This window comes from Leuciscus leuciscus, assembly GCF_965113295.1.
Source record: "Leuciscus leuciscus genome assembly, chromosome: 13".
Classification (NCBI taxonomy): Eukaryota; Metazoa; Chordata; class Actinopteri; order Cypriniformes; family Leuciscidae; genus Leuciscus; species Leuciscus leuciscus.
The window spans coordinates 21974648-21998053 of NC_138737.1; the positions used below are offsets into that span (position 1 = coordinate 21974648).

At 36.8% G+C, this 23406-nt stretch overlaps 1 protein-coding gene across 1 annotated transcript in view; it reads right to left on the reverse strand.

The window, feature by feature from the left end:
- Positions 1–1254: 1254 nt before the first annotated feature.
- LOC309512111 (uncharacterized protein) overlaps positions 1255–23406 on the reverse strand; it is a 79523-nt gene continuing 57371 nt past the window's right edge. The window contains exons 4-5 of the mRNA XM_082187537.1: positions 3230–3344; positions 1255–2296 (exon numbers count right to left, since the gene is read on the reverse strand). Of these exons, the coding sequence (XP_082043663.1) occupies positions 2126–2296; positions 3230–3344 (286 nt within the window). The 3' untranslated portion in view covers positions 1255–2125. The remainder of the gene's footprint in view (positions 2297–3229; positions 3345–23406) is intronic.

Sequence of the window (23406 nt, forward strand, 5' to 3'; positions counted from 1 at the left end):
ATAATGATTTTCTGACCTCATTATGTGGGATGAGTCCCTGTAGTGCAGCACTTTTCCAAGAATTTGGCAAATAAATTTCCAAATTTTAAATGTTCCTAAATTCACAATTTTGCAAATGATTTTTTTTAAACAAATTTATATCAGACTGATTTCAAGCTTCTGCAGACCTATATGTCATTGTTTAGCAAAGTCAGAACTCACAGTGAGTCTGTCTCAAAAGTTCTAAACATTATCTCAAATAATGAGCCTGTTTTTAATGCACGGCACTGAAGTACAGAAACTTCCTGCAGTGCCAAGACATGTGACATTCTGACATGTACTTTTATGCTGTAACAGCACGGAACTCTTGGTAACTCAAACTTTTTGCCTTCCCTGTCATTTCAGGCAGCATTTTCTCCCTCAGTCAGCCATTTCACACAGATTCATTAATGTAATGGAGGCATACATTTCTTAAATATTTGAAAGATATATGTTTTGATCTTTTTAGCCATAACTCAATGTTCTCTACCATAAACTAATTAATATACTTATATTTTAATTAACTAATTAACTAATATATTTTGATAATAAAACTTATATTTTTAGAGAGCCAACGGTTAAAGCACTGATACTGTGAATTGTTTTCATTAAATTGCCCCTTGCAAATCATGTAAATTTCAATAGGCTTCATAAATCCCTTGGTGGAGGTTTTCCATCAGTATAAATGCAAAGTATTCATTAGATGACTTTTTTTTTACTCCACAGCTCAATGTGGGGGCATATCAAAGACCTGGCTCCCAATAAGCACAGTCTGCACAAATAGAAAAACAACCTGACAAAAAGAAATGTAGAGTTTAAGGCACGAAGTAAAAAGTTTATATTCTGCTTTGGTAACAAACATATTAAAAGTATCAAAAGTGCTGATTAATTTTATTTCTTAAAGCTATATGTGAATTAATTTTTCTGAAAGGGATTGACTAACTTACAGTAGTGCATCAGCATCAATGTTCCCTCTGTATGGACTGTTCCGCCACAAATCTTTTCATTTCTGCACATTTTGTGTTGTAATTCAACTAGGAATGACCTAACAACATAGAAGAGCAATATAACGTAAATATTGAATAAAAAAAAGTTTAAGATAAGATATCCTGAACTTATTGCTGTTCTAATTCTTTCTCTGTATCTTTGTGGATTCCATCTATAGAATACAATGGTAGCACATAGCAAAAAAAGCCCACAGACCTCATGACTATAATTACTGTGAAGAGTGTAATATCTTATCTAAATTGGGGTGCATTTCTTGATAATTCTCTATTTTTTCCATTAAATTTTTCTATTTTTCAGAATATAAGTAGAATATAAGGACAAGGTTGGATGATCTTATAATATATATATTAGAAAGAAGATCATTTTAAAATTGATATGCACATGGAGGATGCATATCATGACCAAGGATTTTTTTTAAATCAATATCTAGATTATTAATTTAAAATGTATACAAATCTTTGCAAAGTTTGTGGTCAGAAATATCATAATATTATCCAAAGCGACTTACAAATGAGGAGAGTGATAGAAGCAATCAAACCAACAATAGGACAACAATATGCAAGTGCTGTAACTAGTCCCAGTTAATCTAGCACAGTACACGAAGCAAGATTTGTTAGTTTTGTTTTGTTTTTTAATAGTGTATATGAATAGTAAGCCGTTGACTTGCAGAACGCAAGCTTCTGGAGGGCACATAGAAGTGAGTTTAGGTATAGGGGTGCAGATCCAGTGGTTCTGTAGGTAAATATCAGTGCCTTGAATTTGATGTGAGCGGTTATTGGCAACCAGTGCAATTTTATGAGGAGAGGTGTGGACATGCGTGTTCTTCGGCTCATTAAAGACCACTCTTGCTGCAGTATTCTGGATTATTTGCAGAGGTTTGACAGTGCAAGGCCCGCAAAGAGAGCTTTACAATAGTCCAGTCTGCATAGAACAAGAGCTTGGACAAGTAGTTGTCTAACATTCTCCGATAGGAAGGGCCTGATCCCCCTAATGTTGTGTAAGGCAAGTCAGCAGGACCGGGCAGTTCTAGCAATGTGGTCTGTGAAGTTTAACTGATCATCAATCACAACTCCAAGGTTCCTGGCTGTCCTGCATGGAGTTATGGTTGACGAACCAAGCTGAATGGAGAAGTTGTGATGAAGTGCTGGGGTGGCTGAGAGCACAAGCAGTTCTGTCTTTGCAAGGTTGAGTTGAAGGTGGTGGTCCTCATCCAGCAAGAAATGTCTGTTAGGCAGGCCGAGATGCAAGCAGCAACTGCCGGATCATCAGGCTGGAATGAGAGGTAGAGCAGTTTGTCATCAGTGATAGGAAAAAACATATTTCTGAATGACAGATCCTAGTGGTGACATGTAGATGGAGAAGTGGTCCAAGCATTGAGCCCTGAGGCACCCCAGTAGCTAGATGTTGTGACTTATACAAGACAGGAGGATCTGGTGGTTAACTATGTCAAAAGCAGCAGGCAGATCCAGCAAGGTGAGTACTGAGGATTTGGAAGCTGCTCTTGCCAGTCTCAGAGCTTCAATAACTGAGAGCAGGGCAGTCTCAGAGCTTCAATAACTGAGAGCAGGAAAGTTGCAGTTGAGTGCCCGCTTTTGAAACCAGACTGGTTGTTTTCCGGGAGGTTGTTCTGTGTAAGAAAGGTAGAGACTTGTTTGAACACAACTCGTTCAAGTGTTTTAGCAATGAATGCCTAGAAGTGCTGGATTTAGAGTGGGTTTCTCAAGCAGTGGGGTTATCCGAGCCTGCTTAAATGCTGTGGGAAAGGTAACAGTGTGATGAGAGGTGAGAGGTGTTGATGATGTGAGTGAGCGTGAAAAAAAATGGCTTGAAGGAGATGAGTGGGGGTAGGATCAAGCGGACAGGTAGTAAGGTGGTTCGGAAAGGATGAGTTTGGAGACTTCCGACACTGAGAGCAGAGAGAAGGAGGGGATAATGTGTGTGTTAGCTGTTAATATGTGTGTGTCAGTTTGTGGTGTGGAAAATTAACCGCTGGTGATTGTTGTTTTATTTATGAAGAATGTGGCAAAGTCGTCAGCTGTTAGGGTTGATGAAGGAGGGGGAGGTGTTGTTTTAAGAAGAGAGGAGAATGTTTTGAAAAATGTGCAAGAGTCTGCAAGAATTGTTCATTTTGTTGTGATACTGTATGCCATTTTAGCAGTAGAGATATTAGCAGAGAAGGAAGAGAGGAGGGACTGATACAAACCAAGGTCAGTGAGATCTTTCGATTTGCACCAATTCCTCTCTGCAGCCTGAGTTTAGAACGGTGTTTGTGGAGAACATCTGATAGCCCGGGGGCAGAGGGGGTGGTGCGGGCTGGCCTGGATAAAAGGGGGCAGAAGTTGTCTTGTGCTTACCAAGACTGCATATTTTTGCAAAATCACAGTCAAACAGTAGTATTGCAAAATATTATTACAGATTAAAATAACTGTTTTCTATTTTAATATATTATAAAATGTAATTTATTCCTGTGATGGCAAAGCTGAATTTTCAGCATCATTCCTCCAGTCTTCAGTCACATGCTGATTTGGCGCTCAAACATTTCTAATTATTATCGGGGTTAACACTTTATTTTGATGGTTCCTTAGAAAATTCTGTTCACTATAAGTAACTTTGCAACTACATGTCAACTTATTCTAACCCAACCAGTCTACTAATACTCTACTAACACTAAATGAGAGTATTAGACAGCTGTGCTGCTTAATATTTTTGTGGAAACAGTGTGATACAGTTTCCCCCCGGGATTATTTCATGAATAGAAAGAACAGCATTTTTTTTAATGGAAACTTTTTATAAAAATCTGATTGATTAATTTATTGCATCCTTGCTGAATAAAAGTACTAATTTCTTTCCAAAAATGTTTCACTCTAATGAGAGTTAGTAGACATGTAGGTGCAACGTTACTTATAGTCAACAGAATGTGTTAAAGGGACCATCAAAATAAAGTGTAACCAAAAAATCGTACTGACCCCAAACTTTCAAACAGTAGTACATATTTGAAGCGCCTCTCGGGCAGCTCTTTCAGTCATGTAAGCGCAGCTCCTATCTCTTTGAAAGGGGAAACATTAAATTCCCCAAAGCTGTTCACCAAGCTTACGATTACATTTCATATTTGAAATCACCAATGAAAACTGACAACAGAGGTCTCATAAATTTTGTTTCTAAATGCTCAAAACATGACAAAAAAAAATTCATTTTTCAGGTTGGACCAGCCAATGTGCAGTCCTTCTATCTATAGCAAACAGAGCTTCTGAAGGCAGCTGCTGTGAAGCAATGGCTTTTGACCAATTGGCGATTGGCTCTTTCTTTTTGAAGGCAGGAATTATTCCGTCATATTGTGCATTGCACTTTCTTCATAAGTTCTTCATAAGTGCATAATTTAGATGCTGTAACTGGTCACAAATATTCCATATCGCCTATCAATTAATTGTATAGGCTACTAATTACAGAAGAATAGTTTTAGGTGTATACCATCTGACACCACGTCCACTTACCAAAAGTATTTAATGTCAACAATACCCACATAAAAAAAAAAATATATATATATATATATATATATATATATATATATATATATATATATATATATATATATATATATATATATATATAACAAGGGTAAGGCTTTGTTTGCTTCCAATTCTTCTGTTGAGAACAACAGATGCAAATTACGTAAATCTTAAAATATGTACTATGGGAATTGTTTTATAGAAACTAGACAGAAATACACAAGGAGGATCTGTACATAGCCAGGACATGCATCTACTGTCCATGAGCAATGACACAGAAAACCATTCATAGCATGGCATACATGCTGTATAAATACACTTATGCTAATGGACATATGAGGCCACACTGGCCCCTGCACAGAGTGTCAAAGCAGTTCTCTGGTAAGATGTCTACCAAGGTGCCGGTGATGAACTGCCTAGATTTGAGAACATAGTCCTGACTGCCCGAGGCACAATGTTGCATCAGAATTTCAGCAGAGGGTATGCACACACACACACACACACACACACACACACACACACACAGAGAGAGAGAGAGAGAGAGAGAGAGAGAGAGAGAGAGAGAGAGAGAGAGAGAGAGAGAGAGAGAGAGAGAAACACACAAATACATTGCGAGTGCTCCCTAAAAAGCTGCAACCTACCTGTGCTTTGCATTCTTAGTGCAGGATGTGGAAAGGGCAGCAGCAAACACATAAATCATCAACTCAATAAACCGCCAGTACTGTCTCAGTGGAACCAGTCATTTTTTTTGTTTCGCACAAACACAAACATTCACACACAAAGTCAGCTCTGTCTCAGTGGAAACAGTCAGTTTTTGTATCAGATACTCGCACATAGAAACATCTCAGACTGATCTTATATGCAGCAGTTGATGTGAATGGTGATTGGTGGTGTGTATGTTTGTGCTATATTCAACTTATAAAGTTACCTAGAGGAATTCAACTATGAGGTGCCTGTTATTATACTGTAAAGATCCAATGAAATTAAAATGGGAGATTTCTGGATTTTAGTCCATGTCTGTTAGCCAAGACAAATGTACTGTAAATGCTAGTTTACTAGTGTTAGTACTAGTGTTAGTTGATTATATTTTCTTTTAGGATAATATACGCTCTCAAAAAGTTGTTCCTTGCCCCTGATACCTTCTATAACAACTACCATAGCAAATGACGGTATGTTGCTTTAAATGTAAAAAAAAAAAAGGCACAACAATTTGGTTCAAGAAGTAAAAATTCATATACATTTTTTCCATATAATTTTTTAACTTATAAACCTTTTGGCATGAAACAGAAATTGCGATCATATTTTATTCCCTATTGTGTCGCATATATCTGATGAAACAGCTTCTCGGATAAGGAAAAAAAATTAAAGGCAGGATTTTGTCCATTGGGAATGGATTGGATCGTTGTTGGCTATTGCTGCGATCTCATGTGAGTGACAGGTTGCTGGAGGGGAGACATAATTGTCCCACAATCAGAGAATTGGAATGACCGAATTGACCGCCCAGTTCCCATTAATCACTGCGAATGATGTAATCAAGTCAGTTTCCTTGCACTCTCCAAATGTATCTGTATATATTTTAAAAATGTATTGCAAAATATGTAATATTTTACATTACTGATTTTATTCACAATGCTTAGTGAGGCTGCAGTTCATTCCTTCATTAAATGTTAAGTAGGCTACACAGAGTTGTACCTCTGTCTTTTTGAATGAAGCCCCTTACATGACATATTGTGGAATTGATTTGTTTCTTCATTTTAATTTAGTTCAAGGCCATGATTTTCCCCACACGTTGTGACATATTTGTGTGTAACAAACAAAAAAATACTTTTTTGTTTGTTATGTTGTGATTTACATCAGAGCTAATTTGTTTGGATCATATTTTAAACTCTTTTAAAGAAGAATATTTAGAAATCTTAATGGTTAAAAATGAAATACCCACAAAACAGCTTAGTGGGCGTCCATTGTTGCGCTCCATTAGCTATTTTGATGAAAATGATACAATCCCTTCTACAATTTGTTCCGCTTCAACTTCCTGTTTCAAACAATTCCATTGCTCTTTAGCAAACAAACAGTATGACTTAAGACAGAGCCGTATACCAGTGACATTTAACGTAGATCAGACAAGAGCTCAATCTATTTTCAGATATATCTAGCAATCTAACTGGAATTACTCTGATATTTGAACATTATTTGATGTTTTATAGAGTTTGAATATGTTATGTTCATATCAGCTTACTGATCAACTGCTTCTCTTTTTATAAACAAAACCATTTTCCACTGTGACATAAAGGTTAAGTAGAGATAATGCATGCATAAGAATGAAGTGGTTTTATTCTAGATCATTTGCGAAGGAACCCCACTTTCGGGGAGGTTAAAACATTAGTCCCAGGCATTTATTTTAACTGAAGTCCAATTAATAGGAGGTAATCAAGCGTTTAATTAAAAACCCAATTTTGTGCCACCTTGAATCATCTAGTGGTTGTGTTTTTTCCCTTCTCATTTTGACTGAGCACAGCAATGAGCAGGTTTCTGTCCTTCCACATAAATTATTCATTTCTGACTATCTCCGAAAAGGCCTGGAGTCAAATTTGGCTTGATCTGTAGGTAATTTGTTCCACTAGCAAAACCCACTTCCGCCTTAATCTCTCCTAAACAACACAAAATATGTTCGTTTTCACTGTTAAATGATATTCATACTTCATTAGTATGATAATACCTTCTAATTTTAAAGCAAACACTCAATTTAGGGGTTTATAGTCGTATCAAATTTGCAGCAAAACTGGGCATATAAATGGAGTCTGTTAGATTGTTACGATTGGTTTCTGTTTTGCCCAGTTCCTGTAACAATGTGCTTCAGTCCTGCTGAATAACAAGCATCCTGCAACCTGGTTTGTTGTCGAAAGTATTTGTTTCAAATGGTCTTGAAGAGTGGTTTGAAATGATATCAAATCTGCCCCTTAGCTGGCCGGATATGTATTATTAATGTGCATGCTTAATTAAAATACCACTGTGCCATCAAGTGATACAATAAAGTATTAAACACACTGATACAAGAGGTGGACTGTTTCCAGGAGAACATATACTATTTATTTTTATTATTGTAAAAATCTACAGTAGAAAAAAAACATGTTGCGTTCTAAACACACCCACAACAGAAAATATTTGAGGATATTGCCAGAGGGTTGAAATTACAAGAATAAAAAGTTGTTTAGATGGTGTCGAAATTGAAGAGGTAAGCCAACTGACAGACAACATCTTCACCAGAAACCCCAGAGGTCATTTCAACCCTTACCAACAGCTCAGAGGTTTGTTGATGATGATAGATACAAAATTGTTAGTAGTGAGGCCTACATGCTAACAAGAGCACACAAGGAGTACAGAAATACAGTTATAAATGACTGTTAGGGTCATGGCTGGCTAAATACTGGAATGTTACACAAAAAAAAGTGTCTGAAATTCTCAACAAATGGTCAGTGAAAAGAAGTACTCAACCTTCAGAAAATGTAATAATAAACCTCAGGAGGTCAAACTAAATGAGCAAATTTCATTTTCTATTCATTTTATATGAGATTGGCACATTTGAGTTATTCTTATTCTTTTCTCTTTTTTTTTTTTAAAGAAAAGACACAACTGTCACAGGCATTCAGTATTTTGAAATTATGTTCATTATCATGAACTTAGTTTGTTTTCATTGGTCTCCTGTTTTCCTTTGTCTAGGTTCCCGCCACCTTTTAAGTTGTCATTCATTAATTATCACAGGAGTTTATCATTTGTCCCTCATTTATTTTTTTTATCTGGTGTTGCTTGTGTTTTACACACTGTTACGCTACTTGGATTATATTTTAATCGTTTAAATAGACTTTGTCTGATTTTTATTCATCATCGTCTTCCCTTTTTGGACTAAACCGTGTCCGTGACAGAACACCAGACTTCTCAAAATGAGAAGACTGGACATAGCATCCATTACATAGCGTAATTACTTTTTAAAAAAACATCAAACTTCCTTATTTGTGGAAAGTGCCAACAACTGTAACTTTAAATAGAACAAAGAGAAAATGAAAACTGAAAAAAGCTCATGTTATGTCTGTAGTCTGTTCTTTAAAAATTAACTGAATGGAGTTAAAATGAATAAAATATCAGCAAAGTTACACTAACCAAACAAATGTAAGTTCTTAGTTACTCATTGTTCAATATGTGAATTATTCCATCAGAAAATTAACACTTTTAACGTTGTCATACTTTAAAGCAACGGAGCTGCGCACTTCAGTTGATATCTCCGATTCAGAATCTGACACAGACTGATTCATGTTCCATGTAAGAAATGTAAGTTCTTAGTTACTCATTCTTCATCTTTTTTATTTTTTTTATGATAGTGGATGTGTATTCATACATGGATTCTACATGGTTCATGTTTTACATGTCCTCTAACCTGGATCCTGCATATGAACACTGTACTAAAGCATACAGTATGGACACAAATGCACATTCACAGCATTTCAGCAGTCAAAACTGCCAGCTGGACACCTTGAATGACACCTTACACATCGTTATACTCTCACTATCTTGTCTGTCTGACAGTAGGGGCACTGCATAAAATAGGGCCATACTTTTAGGTTCAGCTGAGGAAAAGAATATCACTCCCCTTAGTCCTGCTCCAGAGCTGAGTTTTGGCAGTTTCTTAAGGGTCTGCGGATAGTTCAGAAACTTTGGACAGGATGTGTATCTATTGGAAGAATGGAAGTGCAAATCTGGATGCAGGGAACCAGAGAAGGATTCCTAGTGCTCAGACCTAAAGCTTAAAGCCAGACTTGATAAGAGCAACTTAATATAACTTCATCATTAACTAACATCAGCAGGCCTACATAGAATAAATTCCCACAAATATCAGAAAAATTTTAAGTGAATAATGAAATATCTAGTTCATTTATGCTAACTAGATGGCGCAGGCTGAGACGATCTAGCGCTAAAATGTGTTGTTGTTTTTTTAAATCAAGCTGAGCGCTCATTGCCGCTGCTATCAGTTGCATGGATACAATGTTCTCTTGTGGCTTGCGCACAGTCTTCACTCGGACGCGCTCTTCATTCTATCGCCATTGCGGAGACTCTATTCCTTCCGGTGAAATCACAAAACAAAATTCACACAAACGTGTCCCTGCTTGAGATACAACCACTGATGAACATATTCGGATTTAATGAGAAAAAAATAACTATACGAGTGCGGATTAGAACATTTAACCTCTGACACGCTTGGCAAAAGATCTACCACTAGACCATTGAAGAACTCAAACAGAATTTGCAAATCTATGCATTTATTCACGTGAAAATTTTCCGCACTAACAATATTATTAGATCATGTGTTTCTCTTAAAACAGGCACGGAGATTCATGAGAAATTGCGCTGCAGATAAATCAGCATAATCAAAAACTTGCGAGGTCATATTTTTCCTTAAAGGGGTCATATAATGCCATTTTTGTACAAGCTAATATGATTCTTTAGGGTCTAAATTAAAAGTTTGTAATATACTTTAATTAAAAATTCTAATTAGTATTGTAAGAAAACAGCACGCCGTTTAAGTGCATGTGTCTTTAAATGATAATGAGCTTTGCTCACCCCGCCCCTCTGTTCTGTGCGTACACCGTTTTTAATAATAACACAATAACCATAACGCGTTGTTCATTATAAACGTGGGATTATGAATTATACTGAGAACGTCGTACATAGAAAACATGCTGTAATGTACCCTGAGTGTAAACAGCCGCATTCACCGTGAAGCGTGTAAGCGATCTGCAAAGATTAATATAAATATTAATATAAAGGTTAATAAAAAGGTACACTCTCTTCAGTTATTCTGGAGGTGCAGCAGGAACACGAATAGTTGGTACCGATCCTTTTTTCAGGAGCAGCTTCTTAGCAAAGCCAGCTTTATAACGTTACTGACCCTCCTTTATAAAGCAGTCTGGTGTGTGAAATGAGTCGCGCAAACATGAAAGCATTGCTGTTGATCGTGGGGAATATTCCCTCCGAAAACAAACTCAGCCACTGTGTCTTCAGCGGTTCGGATTTAGAAACATCAAAATTACGGCTGTGTTCGTTATTGCACCCAAGAACAGAACACAATGGCTTAGACGCCATTCTGCTCATAGACAGTGCTCCAGTATCAACAATGACGCGCGGACTATGATGACAGACAGCTCGCTCATGAGCGAGGGCGGGTCAGTGTTGAAACGCTGTTGTCAATCAACAATCATGGGAGGGGCGTAGAATTTGTGACGTCATAAAATCGAACGGCTTGATTTGAGATGGGGGAAAACATATTGAAGATTAAAAAAAAAACACTTGATGGATTTTTAGCATTTTATGATGGTTGTGTACAGGCACTGCCAACACACATTTCAGTACAATCAACTTGTAAAAGTGTATGTACCATTATATGACCCCTTTAAAATAACTAGCGATTTTGCGAGCCCTGTGCAAGCAATCATATAATTAGCGTATGGCACAAGCTGATTGGTCTCTGCTAATCCTACAGCCAATGAGATTGCTTGCTCAACATTTAAAGAGTCTGGTTCAGTGTTTGCTGTAAGCTAGTCCTGCAGCGCACTATCAGAGTTCCTCTGAAATCCTCCACCTCCCCCAGCTCCACCTGCCTAGATCTGCTAATGGATTTATGCATCTCTATTCATGAAGCAGCAGCAAATCTCACATTCTCATATCATCATGTCTGTGTATCTATAAGTAGTAGGAAGTACATACTTGCTCTGCAGCAGCAGCGATAATCAACAACATCAAGTCTAGCGTAGCAGATCTAGTCTGCCAAGACCAAATACATTAGCATCGTCATATTCATCCACATGCTAAAACTAAATGCGTGAATGAATGAATGAATGAATACATACATAAGTGTTGTATAAATGTATAAACTATATAGCCTATATATATATATATATATATATATAATGTCTTTTTTTTTATTGCAAATATTAAAGTATAATACTCAAGACATTTTCTCTATCACCACCATAAAGTGGACTTGTCATATCTATACAGCCACTGACATTTTCTTTACCTAGATAAGCCAATGCTGTTAATTACATTTAACACAGAAAGGGAGGAATGAAAAATCTTATCTTTTTAATGGTAATTAGACTTTCCGCCTCCTCTCTTTGCCTATTGTGGCCAGTTTGATTAATATTTTTTTTTCATGTTAGAAGCCAAACAATGATTGCTGAATATACTGACTTTTATTAGTATCTCCATTTCCTATTGTGCATCTGCTCTTCAATGGACTTTCTTATAACATATTCATATAGCTATTTGTATTCAGATCAGACGTTGGTTAAATCATTTCATCTTACAGGTGCATGCTGAGTGAGGTAGGAAATATTGAGAAATAATGAGAAATATTCCTTTTGTTATTCTCAACACATAGTGCGATTTGTTAAGGACCTTGGAAAGGCCTGCTTATGTTAAGCAAACCAAGACACAACACGTCAATCCTTTGAAAATATTTGTATACTCATGGGACCTCCCAGTATCCATATTGTGAATAAATGTCATTGTAAGTGCCACAAACAAGGTATAGGAATCATCTCTTCTTAAGATTTGCTTGTCCTTGGTGTGTAAATGTGTGAGGAGTATAAATTGTGAACCCAGAAAGATGTACATTTTCAAATGTAAATAGATGCATGTTTTGTTTCTGACATTATTTACTTCTCACTATTGTTGCCTCATTTTTCTAGTCGCATTATGTTCTTGACAAAGTTTGTTGACAAAGTTTGTAACTAATATGATATGTGCTGGAATAAGACGAGCTTTAGCTTGGTGCCCAAATGAGACCTCTTTAATGACTTTACCTGCTTATTCTTGTGTAAACTAAAAGAAACCGCAGAAATGATCCCTACTTATCCTGGCATATCCCATCATTAAGTCAGGCTTTGGTTCACCTACTTAGTGTGTCAAGCATTTCCAGTGAGATGCCACTGTAGGGCCATAATACACACTTGGAACGTCATTGATCTTAAAATAATGAGGTTTTCTGCTTTAATGCAAATAATGAATCTACATTTTAAGATGCATTAAATTGATATTGAACAGTAAATACATTCACAATGTCAAAAAATAACAAAATAAAAAATCTATTTGAAATAAATACTCTTTTGAACTTTATATTCAATCACTGTAAAAAATGTCTAACCCTCCCAAATCAAAAATTTCAAGTGACCGATAACATCTAAATTTTACTTGTCTGCTTTAAGGTACAATATGCAACATTTTCTGCCGCTAGAGGGCGCCACATTCCAAACAACAACAACGGCGTAGCTTGATGACGATGTAAAGGAGCGTAGAATGATGGGAACTGTTGTTTTCAACTCCACCGTGGATGTAAATCAGTCAGACGGGAATCGAAAAATCATGTTCATGGATGTTCTATTTTTATAAATGTTGCGTTTAATGACATGCTTTTTGTGGCGAGGGGGGGCGTGGTTCAGCGCGGTCTGTAACGGGAGAGATAGAAACAAGACGAGCGGGACGTAAGTAGGTCAAGTGCAAATGACAAACACCTGTGTCTTTTTGCAGTATTATTGGCGTGGAGAGACCGTGCTGGAATCAGAGACTGGAGAGAAAATTGGATGCAGAGAAAGAAAACCGGTGGATCCGAGCTCTCATTTTTGAACTGTTTTGTGCCGTCGCCACGCGTTGTGCGCGACTTTTGTTTGTTTTGTTTTATTTTAATAAAGTACGAGTCCCAGTCACGCCGACCCGTCTTCTTCCTGACTCTTTAACCTCATCACACTTTTATTTCATTAAAATGAATTAACAGCAAGAAAAGTAAGGTTTAATACTAAATTGGTTATCATAGATGTTACTGTATTTGTCGAATTCATTGTTGTGATAACGCTGCGCAGTTTTACGTGTTCTAAACAATTGTTGTAAAAGTACATTCGAACATGCCCACATCATTTGCCAAAATACTGATTAAAGCTGCCGTCGGCAAGTCTGGCAGATTGGGTCGATTAGCCAAAATTTTGAATGTTTACAACTCTCATGCCCCTCCCCACTACATTTACATTTACATTTACATTACCCTCCCATCGAGGTCGTGCTCGTCAGTGTGTCACTGTGCGTGTGTACCTGATTTTCTGTGAACGCGTCCGTCTCTTCAGCATCTATCAACACCATGGACTCGGAGGTAGGCTGCCCTGGCTAATCTATCCATAAATAGCAATAACCGAGGAATTGGGAGCTTGTTAGTAGATTTTCTCTCCGCCATCACGCTTCATGCAATCTCCAGGCGAACTTCAGGCGTGGCGTGTGCATGTGATATTAACGTGCGCGAGTGAGGGGGATCTGTGGCGTGTGCACGACCTGTGATTGACAGTCAGATCTCACACCCCCCTGCGCTGATTGGACCATATGAAGCGGGAGCGCTGGATTTTTGCAAAACAAATAACACGCTCCAGGTGGAGTTAGAAGCTCGGGTTTTTTTCTAAAACCACCTTATTTATGTTGTTCTGTCGGATTATAGTGTCGATTACACTGAATATGATCAAAAAAATTTTGCCGACGGCAGCTTTAATCTTTATGTATAACACATGCTATATTTATTTACATGGCCATAAACACCAGACGTGATAAACAATGTCAATAAACTAAACACAAACCTAAAGCAATAATACTTTCCTTGCATAAACATAACTATTACCGAATGCTACATTTGGAAAATATAAAATTAAGCATGCTTTGTCTTGGTGAACATAAAATACTTCTTTCAAAAACATTAAATAAAATATATTTTAAAAACATTTCTGCCCCTAACCCTTTTGCACAAAAGCATCAATTCAAGCAAATAGCATGTAGAAAGTGTGTAGGCCTATATGTAACTTGTGGATCTTAATCTTAAAACCTAATTTACAAACATTTATGTCTGTCTCTAGATAACTAATGCATGTGTGATTATGGTACAGTTCTTGACATCCCAACCCAAACAACCCTGGTTACAGTCATTAACAGAGCTACAGTTTTGTAAGGGGGATTTAGAGAGGATTTAGAATGCATAAGCTTAACCTCAATACCAAACGCTCTGGCCTCATATTATCGAGGATTGGCGCTAATCTAAGGACTGTGAATTTACGCCACAGGCAGTGTAATATAAGTGATTTCCTCCAAATATCTTTAAACTGATCATGTTTTCACTCATAGTTTGTCCAACAAATACTTCTGGTTTTGCTAAGCAGATCGACATCCTGGGGTTGAAGGACCAACCAATAGCAAAAATATGTTGGGCTTATGTTTGAAAATTACACATTAGCACGCTGCTGCCTGTAAAGCTCCCCACTTCCCAACTCTCTCTCAGGGATTCTAATCCAGCGTTTAAAATTCACAGCCATTCATTGCGATCCCAACAGAAAGAGAGCCGGATGGAGGTGTGAGGGGCAGCCAGGCCCAGCAGAACAAATGAAGCTGGAGCCACAGAGAAAAACCAACAAAGGCTGCGGGGAATACACTGTGTGTGAGCATAGCAAAAACATCTCATCAGACTCTCCTGCAACAGCCGTGCTTATTATACGGTCTGTGCAAGCCTGTTAATTGAGAATTTATGCTATTTTTTCCAATATCTACTACCATGGGGACACTTAACATTTACAAATTAGGGACCCAAGTTTGCTACGTGATCACTTGTAATCTGTTTACATGCATTGCATTTACAAAACAGCCTACATCTATCAGAAAGTTTGGTTCCTCACATTACACAAAAAAAAGAAGAAAAAAAAGAACACTGATATATTGGTAGTCATATCTCTATCGGCTGATAAATTTGCTATCAGTCAGAAAAGTGAATAAGGCAAATATATTTACTGTATATTTACTATAATTTATTGTACAGTAAATTATGGATAAATGACAATGGGACCACACATTATTTATATCTGCCAATTGTTAAACACAAATGAAATCAAATGTTTTGGGATAAGAAAAATAGTTTTAGCAGTTTAACATTCAACTGTACATGGTATTTGGTATTTTTGAGGAATCTATCAATCTAGATTTTTTACTTAAAAAGAAAAAAATCAGTCCCACAAAATATAGATTGACATTAAGGTATACTAGCTAGTTTATTGCTGCATCATCAAATCATATTCATTGTGTCACGTTATGGACTCTTATTTATTGGTTCCCATAGCTCCCATTTCCCTGCTCTGTTTAGTTTCGGTTTTTGATTATGTATTTGTTTCTGTGGTTAATTATCACCAGCTGTATCTTTAGTTCCGGATTATTAAATATATATTAATCCTTAGTAAAGTTACATTTTAGAGTTATTTAGTCTAGAACAGAGAGCGATTTTCTTTTGTTGTTCGATTAACATTAAAACACAGACAGCAGCGAAACAGGAATATTAGGCTGCTGCCACTTTAAGAGCTGTACGGATCCAGTATACTGATACACACATGCGTTTGATTTCTCAACTGTTTACATTCACTTAAGCCAAAACCAACTGTTTCTCGCCAAGATGGGCAATTTTATATAATTGTGTGTGAATTGAGTTCTCTTCCACATCTTCTTGCGTTTGAATGTTTAAATTGGCCAGGCTTAAAAACAAGACCAAAGGACAAACTTTCATGACGATGCACCAATGGCCCGATCGGGGCAGTGACAGTTCCGTCAATTGTCCCGAGCATCATTCACGCTAGCACCGGGCAGTCTGTATTGTCGAGCCCTGCTATATTTTGTACAGGTTTCGTTTTGTTTTGGCAAGTATTTAATTATTTTACCCAGAGAAAAACATTGGATTACGCAACAGACATTATACAATGCAGTGACTTCAAGCTGTTAATTGCTCAAAACCATTGGTATCGGCCTTTTTTATTCAATAGCCGATATGCAGATGGTTTTTAAATTGACCAGAAATCAGCAGATAAATATCGGTGGCCGATACATCTTGCATTTTAAAGAACCTTTCAACTGTCCATATAATAAAAGTCAATGGAGTTCAGTGTTGTTTTAGGCACCAATTTGCATAGAGAAAAACAGTTTCAGAAACATGCTTCAAAATATCTTCTTTATGCTTTTCCTTAAAGAAGATAAATGATAAGTAAATGATGGCACAATTTATTTTTTTGGGTGAACAATTTCTTTAATATAGCTTTTAGCTCAGTGTAAACAGATATGAAAGCAGAATCAATGTCAGTTACTTCAGTGAAGGCAGATGTCATTCTCAGCGTTTATCCTCCAGTTATTTCTTCAATTCTAGTGCACCATGTTGTCATCAACTCAGCTGCCTACAGCAGTTAACTGATGGTTCCACACACAAACTGTTCAGACAGAAGGGCTGTATTTGCATCAGGGCCAGACTGAAATTGGGAACAAAACAAAATGGAAGCTTGTGAGACTTCAGGGTGGTTAAACAAGGCGATGAAATACCTATTAAAAAGGTACAAAAGCTGTCGCTGTGGTGGTACCTTTTCAAAAGGTACACTTTTGTACCTAAAGAGTACATATTAGTCCCTCAAAGGTATGTACTACTATGTACTCTTTAGGTACAAAAGTGTACCTTTTGAAAAGGTACCGCCACAGTGACAGCTTTTGTACTTTTTTTCTGAGAGTGTAGTGTTTGTCATTTTCTGGTTTAAATTGCAGTCTGGAAATCGTTTTGTGCCGCACAGGATGTATTAACTTTAAACAGATAGAATTGGTGATGTTACAATCAAACAAGATATTATCTAGTCCATAATAACACCCAGCCGAACTGAGGACCTGATTTTAAATGGAAAGCAGCTCTGATCTGTTTCCATTCTTTATACTCCATGCCTGAAAATTGTCAAATAAAGAGAGACAGCCTAAGTAAACTGACTGTCTTGCATTGAATGACTAAGTCAGCATTCTGTTTTACAGAAATGCACACTACTGTTGCAATTTGCCAAAGGTGATCCACTGCACATATTTACACATGGCAAATAGTATTCACCAGCACAATATAAACCTAGGTAAAATACAGCTGTGGTTCTCAAAGGATTTCTTATTTTTGTTATTATGTTCAAGGCATTTATTTGATCAAAAACACAATTTCATTTTACAATTCTTTTTTTTCTGATTTCTATTTCAATATATTTTGAAATATTCCTGTGATGGCAATGTAAAAGTCTGTTTGCAAAGCCTGCGCCCAAATTTACCAAATAATCCACAGTGAAATACACCAAATACAAACAAATAATGCACTGCTGAGACATTCACATTGTTGGGAGGAAAAAAAACCATTATCCTAGCATTAGGATCGTTTGGAAGGTAATGGTATTGATCCTGTATCGATCTTTTCTCGTTCTCATGTCACTAGGTGCATTTCCATTACAGATTTGCGCAAAACTTTTCCGATTTTTTCTAAATGTCGACAAAAAACTATTGCGAAATGACGCCGTTTTCATTAACCGATGTTATGCGACTTAAACAAACATTTTTCCTCTTGCGGTAAGTAAAATCATTCCAAAAACCATGGCAACGGACATTGGTAGGATTATGTATATCCAGCCAGTGCACTAGCCATTATTATTAATTGACGGAAATGTATGTGTGTTTCCCAAGCATTAATGGTAAGGAACGACCCTTATTACCTGTGAGCGGCACATATGAGGTGTTTCTGGGTGTTTCTCCCTCATATCTGCTTCGAGGTCTTGATTGTGGCATTTATTTGAGGTTTAGAATCCATTATTCCTGTAATTATTTTGTCTTATATGAATTTAATAAAGAACTCGGTCTCGTATTCTGTCCAAACACACCGCGTCATCTACGTCAGGTGACTGTAAATGCGCAAAAACTGTTTCCATTGCAATTTTGCGAAATATTTCTTTTTCGAATTGCCGAAATTCGAAAAAGCTGAAAAACCACCTCATGCGAGCGTAGAAACTTTTTTTGCGTTAAATGGGAGTTTTTGCGAAATTGACGTGTTTCCATTGGGCGTATATTTTCAATTCGCAATTTCAGTTTGCGCAATTTGAAGGGTAATGGAAACGCGGCTACTGTTCACTAGCGCACCAGTGGGCGGGGCCAAAGTTGAAGTGTGAAGTCTCCACTTTTTAGATCCTGTCGTTTGCTGGCCTTGGTTTCAATGAAAGCAGTTTTAGGAATAACAAGAAAGTTTTGAGTTTTGAAACTTACAGGGTATTTTTATAGTATAACGAACTCTTAACTGTCAAGGAACATTTGAATTATCAGTCTATGACCCCTTTAAAAAAAATAACTGACCACAAGCTTTTGAAATGTATATATACGATATATATATATATATATAATTATACATGTACATAATAATAATAAAAATTTATTTTCATGTTTTATTTTGAATAATAAAAAGTGTTACAGTTTTTTTCGATTGCTAAACAACAGTGAGCACAACTGGAGCTACTTGTGCAAAACTCTAACTACAGTCTGCACTACCAACAGTCACCTGAGCTAAACAGTTCACATCACCTGCAAAACTCATTCAGAGCAACACAACTCTTAACACACGGCTCAAAACAGGCTCAGTGCAGCCAAACACTATACACAACCCTCACTGAGATAACACACACTGTCACTCAGAACACACTGAGAGGGAAAACACTAGCATCAAACACCAATACAGAAAATACTAACTTTTCATCTTTACAGTTTGAACAATTTCAGTGACTTCATACAAAGTAATATTTTCTTCAAAGAAAAGAGTGACATTCTTTCACATGATTTATTTACAGTTTTTCTCGATTGTTTACACACATTTTCTGAAAGCATGCCTCATATTCTCAGAACTCTACACACAAATCCAAAAAAAAACACACACAATGGGCAAAACCCCTCAATTCTCCTGCAAAATGAAACTATACATTCAAAACAATGTTATTTCTTCTCAAAATGGTATTTTGTTTTCAAATGACACACACAAACCATCATATGAATAGACATTTACAGTTTTTACCAATTGCTTGCACACGTTTTCAAAACTAAGTCTCCTTTTTTCAAAACTCTACACACAATTCTCAAAACTGCACACACAAAATGCAAAATGCCTCACATCTCCTTCAAAATGTAACACTGCATTCAAAATGCCATAAACACAAGTCAGAATGAAGCATTTGCATCAAATGGCAAACACTTCTTTCATAATAGTACATTTTTGGATATACCATGTAAACACTGTTGTTCTAAATCTAAAGCTCTTTGGTCTTTCATAGGTTTATATCTACATTTCAACACAATGTTCTACAGTGAAAGTAATCTGATGTAACAAGTACACTGTAAACACCAGTGCAATGTAGAAACAGAAATCAATGTAGAAATCATCTGACCTTTGACCTATTTAGGCCTATACTACAGTAAAGCAGTGATGAGGAGTGTGTCTGTGTGACCTGGTGAATAAGTGTAGCATTTTAATTGGTTGTGTTTGGAAAAGGAAAGCAAGTCACTTCCTGATAGATTTTTGTGTTTTAGGTAGAGAATTGTGTGTAGTGTTTTGAAAAAAGTGTTTAATGCAATTGAAAACTGAGTCAAAGGCTGAGAAATAGCTTATGGTTTTGGAGATTTGGTATGTAGTTTTGCACTTTGAGTGAGAGGTTTCAAAAATCATGTGACATGAAAAGATTTTGTGTGTAAGCATTTGGAAAAAACTGTATAAGAACCAGTTGAACACTGATGTGCTCAATGGAAAACACTATGATGAATGGAAAACACTTCTTCTCCATTCATCATAATGACTTAGGCCTTTTTTTGTTCAGTGTTACACTTACTACAGACAGTACATACATAAGTGTGTTGTAAAATATTTGAGAATATTGTTTTTATACTCAGAACACACAAATACATGGTAACAAATATATTTTATTTTTCCCACAAAAACAATGTACACAGTGTACATCCCAACCAACACAAAGTTGTACAAACAGTGGTCTACATACAAAACAACAGAAGAATTTACTGTATACAGTTACAGTAAAAAAAAAAAAAAATCCAATGTTGGCATCCATTGCACCATTGAAGAGCTCACCTGTTGCCCTTTTATGCTAAAGCTCTGATTGCTAATTGTAAAACTGTGTGATGGGTGTTTGCCCATGTGATGAGTCAGTGTGCATATTTGAATGGCAGTGTGTTCCTTGTGAAAACAAGAGATTTTCTGCATGAAAATTGTGCCAAAAGCAGAGAATTGTGTGTAGTGTTTTGAAAAAAGTGTGTTTTAGAACTGCAATTTGAGTGTAATGCAGGAATTGTGCTTGTAGTTTAGCAGAATTGGTTCAGGGGGTTGGTGAATGAGTTACATGTTTTGGTCATTGTGTCTCAAGTACCAGAAAATGTGTGTAAACAATCGAGAAAAACTGTACATTTTTAGAACATAACAATTCTTTAAGGTAAATGAAAATTAGCAGTTTGCTTCAATAGTCTGTAGTAATTTACGGAATTACAGTAATGAGAAAAAAAAGGTAGAAACTAAAAGTACATACTGTAATTCAAACAAAAAATTGAGGGGCTAATCCTGCCTCTCTCTAGCATCAGGCCACAATCAGCAGTGTTTGAAAGGCACAAGGCTGAAATCTATTCTGTTTTGAATGTGTGGTTCACAGTTTTGACAGCAGTGTGTTAGCATTTGAACAAAGTGCTGTAAATCCACAGTGTTGTGCAGGTTGTGGTTAAAGTCATGGGATAAGTGTGTAGAGTTTTGAAAACTGTGTTCAAGCAATGAAAAACGAACTAGAGTTTGGTCCACATGAACTGCTGCAGTGCAGACTGTAGTTAGAGTTTTGCACACGTGACTCCAGTTGTGCCCACTGTCGTTTAGCAATCGAAAAAAACTGTAACAGTAAAAGTTATGCATCTATAATACTAGGGCTGGACGATTTTGGCTAAAATCAGAATCGCAATTAATCGAACAAGTTACCTCGATTACGATTATTGAACGATTATTTAATTTTTTTTCTTTCTCATATGTCAATGGCAAGGCTTACACTGTAAATATGTTTACGGTTATTTTTTCAAATGAAAGAGTGCATAATCCTATCTTTGTGATTCTAAAATAAGGAAACACACAGATAGCTATTAATGCTTATTTATTAAATATTTCAAACAATTGAATAAAATGCACTGTTTGCACTGTTCATATGCGGTAATGTGATTGTGCTCCAAGTGTTGAAACAGATTGGTGGTATTACCTTTGGTCGCTATAACAGTTTTTCTGCAGTGTTTTTGCATTTGACTTGAGTTTGTTCAGTGTCGTCTTAATTTAAGCCAAAATGTGCCCAAACAACGGACACTGCGTGTTTCTTTGGTACAAGCGGCTCCGGCTGTTGCTGAGTTGACTCTATGTTTGAGTTCTCCTCCGTGTTGCTTCAATGTCGCAGACTGGGCGGGGCGGAGTCACGTGACTACACAAGCGGTAATGTTTTAACTACACACGCGGTAATGTTTTAAGGCGAAAGTACATTAACACACAGTGGGCGGAAATATTAATAGGATTAAAAAATCAAAATAATCGCCTTGGTAAAATTATGTCGGTTATAGGCTCTGAATTTCGGTTTCGATTACTTTTCGATTAATCATCCAGCCCTATATAATACTATATACATACTATACAACATCAGCAGTCATAAAATGGTATTAATCAAAATCTTTGCCTGAAAACTTTGAGAACCACTGGACAAGAGAATATATGCAATTAAAAAGCAATAAATACAATTAAATGTTACACAATAAATATGTATGTATGTGGGCCAGTGTGTGTGTGTGTGTGTGTGTGTGTGTGTGTGTGTGTGTGTGTGTGCGTGTGCGTGTGCGTGTGCGCGTGCGTGTGCGTGTGTGTGTGTGTGTTTGTATGTATGGGCACTATGATCATTTCAACATCAGTTTCTCAGCAGGATGTTCTGAATTTGGAAGCATTACCGGATTATGGATGAGCATTTTGGGATAATCTCACCCTTGGCTGGACTCAGAGTTCTTCCTGCTCACATTAGTAATAAATAGCCTAAACATTATTAAATGTCCCTCTATGTCAGTACATAGAGGCAAAACCCATTTGGATCACACAACTTAAAACATAAGTTCACAGTAAAAGTTCTGCTTGGGTACATCTGGAATAACTCCAGTAAACTAGTCCCTATCTCATTGTGCACTTCTATGTTAATCCGATTTACATATGAGCACTTGTTTTAAATGCACTTGACAAATACGATGTAACAAGATGTAGGCTTATGTTGCACTGATCATTGAGTGGATGCTATTGGACATAAGTAAAGGTGCTATGCTAGTCAAAAAGAACAAATCAATCACATGATTTATGACGCCTCCATGGGTAGCACTCAGACAGACTCTTGAGAGATGGTTAGACTGCAGACTCTGCTTATTGGCAGTCCAGGGCATGAGCCTAATCTGATGCTATCTGCCAAAACTTTGCTTAAAGGCGTACAATATAAGAGCATCAGCATCTGTCAGATCAATTTACTGGTTCAATGAGTAGGTTACTACAAACACTTACAGGCAGAAAATACGGCAGTGCTGGTCCAATGCAGCCTCCGAGCATAAATAATACAAGGGGGGAGAGTAGGGAACGCTATTGACAAGATTTAAATCAAACTACTGAAGCCAAAATAATACGCTGTTTTATCTCAAACTGAAACTGTCCGTTGACTGTACACACTTCTTCAGTCTACACACTCTGACTGTCAATTTCACTCTGCTTTAGATCAATGTACATGTACATCAATGGAATGTTTTTGGTGTCTGTGTAATGATGTGCAGAGTAGTGATAGGTATATTGTGAACAATTAGTTTATTTTGAGCTAATATTTTATATGACTTGGGAATAGTGAGTTGTCTCAGAGAGCAATTTGCTCATTTTGTGTTGGCCGTGCATGTGCATGTGCAT